Source organism: Limulus polyphemus, unplaced genomic scaffold (assembly GCF_000517525.1).
Source record: "Limulus polyphemus unplaced genomic scaffold, Limulus_polyphemus-2.1.2 Scaffold4130, whole genome shotgun sequence".
Taxonomy (NCBI): Eukaryota; Metazoa; Arthropoda; class Merostomata; order Xiphosura; family Limulidae; genus Limulus; species Limulus polyphemus.
In genome coordinates, this window is record NW_013669740.1 from 59,718 (window position 1) to 66,689 (window position 6,972).

At 37.8% G+C, this 6,972-nt stretch overlaps 1 protein-coding gene across 1 annotated transcript in view; it reads left to right on the forward strand.

Annotated features, from left to right (window-relative positions):
• Window positions 1-6,972, forward strand: part of LOC106470636 (dedicator of cytokinesis protein 3-like) — a gene marked incomplete at its 3' end in the record, with an annotated part of 71,376 nt that overhangs the window by 37,917 nt on the left and 26,487 nt on the right. The window contains exons 11-12 of the mRNA XM_022399264.1: window positions 2,375-2,435; window positions 6,625-6,690. Coding sequence (XP_022254972.1) covers window positions 2,375-2,435; window positions 6,625-6,690 — 127 coding nt within the window. The remainder of the gene's footprint in view (window positions 1-2,374; window positions 2,436-6,624; window positions 6,691-6,972) is intronic.

Below are 6,972 nucleotides of genomic sequence, written 5' to 3' on the forward strand. Positions count from 1 at the left end.
TTTATATTTTATCTGTTATTCTCTCTATTCTATCTCAAAACGGGATTAGTCAATTCGACCGATTTCGTAACCACCAAAAAAACAAAATAAACTTATATTACACTTTTTTTTTTTCTAGAATGACTTCAAATTGTAACATGAAACTACATTTGTTTATCCTAAGTAGCTCTAAGTTCGTAACAGTGTAAAATTAATTATCATTATATTTTATTATTTTATTGTTCTTTGAACTGCGTCTAACTACCCTATTATAAGTTGTAAATCACTTGGGGAACATGCAGCTCACGTTACGCTATCAAATTACATTACCCACGAGCTGCTCGCATATGTGCCTTGTGAAACATTTTTATTATAATATTATTATTTATTTTACTTAATCTTAACAAACCTAAAAGGATCCCTATTTTTACATTTTAGTTACTTTTATAATTATACATAAAACATTTTTATAATAATATTATTATAATAAAAATGTTATATGTATAATTATAAACGAAAAAATAATTGTAATAGAATAAATAAAAATACTTGACCAATCTTCTTTTTTCTTGCTATTGGTTTTTGAAGAGAGTTAACTTTAATTTTCTATACTAATGATAATAATGCACTTAATAATTTTTATTTAATTAAATAATGCACCAAAAAATATAGACTAATAATATGTAAAAAGCAGATAAATTCCCTTACCTCTCAAAATTTTTCTGGCTTTCTAACTATGCGACAAGAGCCATTACAAATTCATCCAAGCTAATCGTTAACTTTCCCACAGGAATGATGTTGCTACTCTGAGTGAAATTGACTACTCTGTGTTCAGAACATAATGTTATACAATACGTCATTTGATAGATGAAAACCTTGACTTTCTATTGGTTATAGGTAATATATAATGAAACGTAAGCGAGAACTGTCAACGAATTCTGAAATAGAGGATGTGACAAGTGGGTGTGTGGAAGGAGGGGTCTGATTTTCTATTCAATAGCTCTGTTACCAAACAAAATTGAAAGCTATAAAAATTATGATTTGTCTGAGCATTAACGATTTTATAAAGAGTACTTTACCTTTAATCTTGTACTTTTTCAAGGGGTGGTGGATAAAATAGGGATGATGACATACTAAGAGAAAATGTGTCACGTGGGTCTCACTAGAGGAAATTCAGGATTTTAAATATTGGCTTGTAAGTTAAGAACTTAAAACTTATATTCTATTAAAATATGCATTATAAGCTGAGATTTTATGCTATTCTAATTGGTATAACATACACAAAAAGTAATTTAATACAATTTTGAATGTAAGACACTAAAACCTTGTGTCACATGCAGTAAAGGATACCCATGGTGATAGAGTTAATATGATATGGAATATGTAAACTCACATTGACAGTTCTTATCCATTTTGTTTGCCTTGTAGTGGATAGGTAGATGCTGACATTCTCAAAATACTGAAGGTTTTGCTTTCCCAATCATGAATTGCAAGCTGACATTACTGCGAGCCTCTTTACCAGATTCACCACCTTTGAGGAAATGTCTTTTACGGCTGGTGTCTTGTTGTATAGTGCTCTTTAGAAAAGTTCGATCACATCATGATTAAAGATATCTTTTAGGTTGTAACCAGTTGTTATTTTAGGCATTCTGATGTAATTATCAACTGTGTCTGTATCAATGCTTGTACTTTCTCCACTAACTTTGAAGGTGTTGACAGTATATTACATTCACCAACGATCTAACTAACCATTTGAAACTTTTAAGTCGAGTAGTGAGAGAATTTATTAATTGAAGAGCCTTTTCTGGATGACAGGTCCAGATATTAGTGTGCCTGTTTGCTCTGGCAGAATTGAACCATTTCGATACAGTGTTATGTATGTCTAAAATTTTGCATGCAATGTTAAATCTTTGTTTTGATGAATTTGCTTAGAGCTCAGATTGTGTAAGTAGATTTCTTTCTTTCTTATTATGTCACCAGCTGTATATTTGCCTATTTTATACTTTTCACCTAAATCATGCTGAGAAACTTGAGATTGGGCCTCATGATCTTTTATTTTTATAAACCATGACTGATGGAAAAAACTTTTTACTTCCTTAGTAAGCTGGAGTTACTATAAAACTACCCACAACATCTATGGGAAGTGGCCAGTGTGTGTGGTTTAGATAGGTTGGTGGTATTGTAAGGCCTTGTAATACATAAGAATTATAGTAGTTCAGCCATCACTTGAAAATATGTTCAATATCAAAAGGGACCAGTTTAGAGAAGTTTCACTGTAGATGTGGTTCTGCCATGATTGTGAGGTTACTAGTATTAACTAAAGTTTACATTCTGTGCATTTTTTATAACTTAAAGTTTACAGAAGCTGATATCAATTTCTTGTGTTTATTTTCAGGACCTAGGAAATGCAGATTTAAATAGAGATATGTATATAATTGTTCACGTTATGAGGATAGGTAAGTGTTCTTGGTCTCACTAAAGAATTGTATATGGTTGTATATAGTATAAAGACAGGTAAGTACATTTGTGTTTTGAAGATAAAGTATGCTACTGTAGGTTTGAGCTTGATGCTATAGGTTACATGTTTAACACCTATGTATTTGATTCACAATAAATTCCTGTAAATTTCTTACCATTTGATAGTGGAATGCTTTCAAGATAGACTTAAAGCTGAAGGAATACATATCACAACCCTTTCTGAGGATTTTTTTAAATAATGGTATTGTTAAATGATGTAGAGCTCAATGACTCAATGTTTCAATGGTTGGAGCCTTCAGTGTACTCCATGGAAGTGAAAAAAAATTCATACAGTAAAGCATTTACAACAACACTGGACTCTGAAACCACATCCTAAGTCAATCCAGAGCAACTCTCTTGTGCAAAGTGAAGATTATGGTTATGAAAGACTCAAAAAGCTACTGCAATGAAGATGGAGATATATTCTGGTGCTAGTAACTAGGTGATAAACAATGATTTGAAATTTAAATTAACAAGACTCATAATTCAGAAGTTCACAAGCTTCCAATGACACTTTGAAATTATTTCCTCTTTTAATGAGAGATAACTGAAGAAACTAGAATCATGGCAATCTCAATTAAACGCATAACTGCAAAGTCTCCAGTGCAGCTCCAGTAGACTTTTGTAGCTTTGGTCTTGGAAGCTTGTGTTCTCCTACAGTAGAGAGATTATGAAAAGTTAACAAAGATGTATGGTCTAAGATTAACCTAGCCATCTTCAGTGTTTCTCAACCTGTTTGATACCAGGGAGCAACAAGGTCCCCTTGAGGTGGATTCCTGTATGTGGTGAGGGGACCTCCCAGGGATGGTTCTGTATTTTCAGTTACCTCCTCTGGGATCAAATCATCCACCTACGTGTTTGCTGAGTATGGCAACTCGTGAAGCGGAGGAGAAGATCCTGGTGGTTGAGTGGTGTCTGGGCACTGCAACACACCACTGTAGACGGGTGGCCACCCAGGGTCAATTGGCTGGTCCTGTCGGTCTAGTGTCGACTGAGTACCGGTGTTGGGCATTCTCAACGGGTGTTGTGGACATTGTGTCTGGTGCTGGTGTTTGGGTATAGTGCTCATGAAACCCTGATGTTGCTACAGTGTCCTTTTTTGACATTGTAGTGTGTCCCCTTGTAGGACTCCATGGTGGGTGGGGTCAGTGGGTACTGAATCTTTCTCTTTATATTATGGATCCCCCAAACCCTAATAAAAATAGAATAGTAAAACTTCGCTCATTGGTAAATGACCATGCCTTGAAGACTCTGAAAAACATTCTACACCCCATTGTGCACCTTTACCTTGTTTTCTTATCATGCATTCTTTGTTGGAAAAACCTTTTGGGTAAATGTCTCCCTTTTTATTCAGAAGGGATTAGAGGGGCTTGCTGGCTCTCCAAAGTCAGTCAAGAAGTTACGTTCTGGGGACATCTTGGTGGAAACATCAACACCAAATCACAGTGAACTCCTTGAATTCAAAGGCCATTGGGGATATACCCATTGAGGTTATTCCCCAAGCTACTTTGAATTCCTCACGAGGAGTTATTGTCGAGAGGGATTTGAAGAAATCCCAGAGTCGGAGATCCTCGCTGGTTTCTCCAGCCAAGGACTTTCTGCTGTGTGTCATATCTCCACTCGTAAAGACAGACTTATGCTGCCTCTCACCTACCCAGTGTGGGTTCTGTCAACAATGCTCCATTATGGACCATCTGATTCGACTTGAAACGTTGATCAGGGAAGACTTCCTCAAGAGTGAACATCTTGTTTCCGTGTTCTTTAATCTTGAGAAGGCTTATGATACTACATGGAGGTATGATATTTTGTAGGACCCTCCACTCCTGTGGGTTGTGTGTCCATTTACCCATTTTTTATTCAGAATTTTTTACTGGACAGGTGATTATAAGTCCATGTGGGTTTGCCTCTTTCCCATTCTTTTCCACAGGAACTTGGAGTCCTTCAGGTCTGTGTTTTGAGTGTCACACTTTTTAGTGTCAAAATTAATGCTATCGCTACACACCTTCCTCCTACTGTTCCAAATGGGCTCTATGTCAATGACTTCCACATCTCATGTTGGTCGTCGAACATGAGGTGTATTGCGTGGCAGCTTCAGACTGCCCTCAATCACTTATTGAAGTGGACCACTGCAAGCAGTTTTACGTTTTCTTTTTCCAAAACCGTTTGCATGCATTTTTGCCACCATCGGGGTCTACACCCTGATCCTGAGCTCTGTCTTGGCAGTGTTGTTATTCGTGTGGTTCCTGAGGCTTATCTTTGACCGTAAGCTTACTTTAATTCCTCACATCAAGCAGCTAGATGTCAAGTGTATAGGGGCACTGAACATCCTCTGTGTCCTCTCTTCCACCTCTTGGGGAGTGGATCGATGTTCTAGGCTCAGGATCTATTGTCCCTGATTCGATCCAAACTGGACTATGGGTCTTTGGTTTGTGGTTCTGCCAGGACCTCGGCCTTGAAAATGCTGGACCCCATTCACCATCTGGGGCTTTGGCTCTGCTTGGGGCTTCTGCACTTCTTTAGTCCAGAGTTTGTACACTGAGTTCCACGAACCTCTTCTTCACCTCCGTTGTTTGCAACTTTCTCTACAATATGCTACCAAGCTTCAATCCTTACCACAGCAGCACACTTGGGATTGTGTCTTTCTTCCTCGGTGGGCTGTGCTCTTTCAGACCAGATGGTCTGCAATTCCTCCCTTTGGCCTTCGTATCTGGGCACAACTGGCTGAATTGGGTCTAGCATTAGATAACCTTGCTGTCCCCAATGATCAGCTCATCCCACCATGGCTAAGTAGCATCCCCGCCTGTGATCTTTCCTTGAGTCATCTGAGAAAGGCCTGATACTCCAGATTAGAAGTACCACCTTCTCTTTGCTGAACATCTTTCGAACCACCCTTCTATTCCCATTTGCATAGATGGTTCGAAATTGGGTGACTCTGTAGGCTCTGCCATGATTTGCTCTGGCTCGGCAGTTGCTTGCAATATCCCCTCTACAGTTTCTGTGTTCACTGCTGAGTTGTATGCTTTTTCTCTTGCCCTAGATCATGTAGGAGCTATGCAGTACAGTGATTGTACCATTTATACTGATTCTCTGGGCTCTCTGCTGGCCTTGTTCTCGTCGATATTCAACAACGACTGGCCCATTTTTCTGTATCGTCTGTTTCCATCCAGTTTTTATAGATACCTGGCCATGTTGGTATTCGCGGGAACGAGCTCGCTGACACAGCAGCTAAGTCCATCTGCTCTGGCGTCATCATGGCCTTATCTGTCCAATACATGGACTACAGTCCTGTATTCAAGACGCAGATTCTCACCAGTTGGCAGTCACTTTTGAGTGAGCAATGTTATAACAAGCTTTTTCAGATCAATCCTTCTGTTGCTCTGTGGCCGTCTTGTTTCCGTAAGGAGGACGAGGTTGTGGCAAGGCTATGCATTGGTCACAGTTTTTAACTCATTGTTTTCTTTTATCTGGTACCGATCCACCAATGTGTAGCCTTTGTGACACTCAAGTCACAATAGCTCACATTTTACTGTTGTGCCGTCGTTATGACTGTGAGAGGTGGCACCATTTTAGTCATGTGTTTTGTAAGGGTTTACCCCCTGATGTTGGATGGTGTCATTGGCGATGGTGACACTGTCCAACTTGATTGTATCTTTACTTTTTTAAGAACATCTAAGCTTTTTAATTCTATTTAACTCAATTTATTTTTACATTTTACTTTTACTGTCTGTACCAGTTGTTTGGCACAGATAGCCTAGTTGCTTTGTGCCATAAAACACCAAACAACCAATCAACAAGGTTTTTCTGATGGACCATTTGGTGAGAAACACTGTTCTGCAGAATTTTGTTATGTTGGGAGTTGTAGTGGTGAGAAATGGTACATAATCATGGCCATCAGAATGAGAGTCATTCAAGATAAAAGTAAAATCTTCAAGAGAGCACAAGATCTGAAACATTATTCTTATAGTATTGTTAATTTTCAGTATCTAAGTTGAACGTTAGTTAAGTAAAAAGTTCTTCTTTATGTCTGTTCTATCTAGGATGAATGTTGGGTAAAGTAAAAAAAAATTTTCTTTATCTGTCTAAGGTGAATGTTTGGGAAAACTAAAAAGTATTTCTTTATCTCTCTAGGACGAATGTTGAGTGACAACAAAAAGTCTACAGCTCAACTCTACAAGAGACCACTTGGTTGTGGTGGTGAGTAGTGTTTTCTTTAAATGTGCTAGTTCATGAAACTGATAATATAAAGAGTACCTAAACCACTACTGTGTTTGTCGTATTACAGTTGCTAACCCCTGATACTGGGTGAAAGGCCTTGTCTGCACTGGGTATGGCAGTTATGGTGGAGTTGATGTGTTATTACACATATTTTCTCTGCTTTCACTTGTAAGATCATAGAACTAGTTGATTATGATTATTGTTTTTTTGTGAATTTTTATATGATTAAATGTCTAAGCCTGTAATATAGTAATAAGCAAT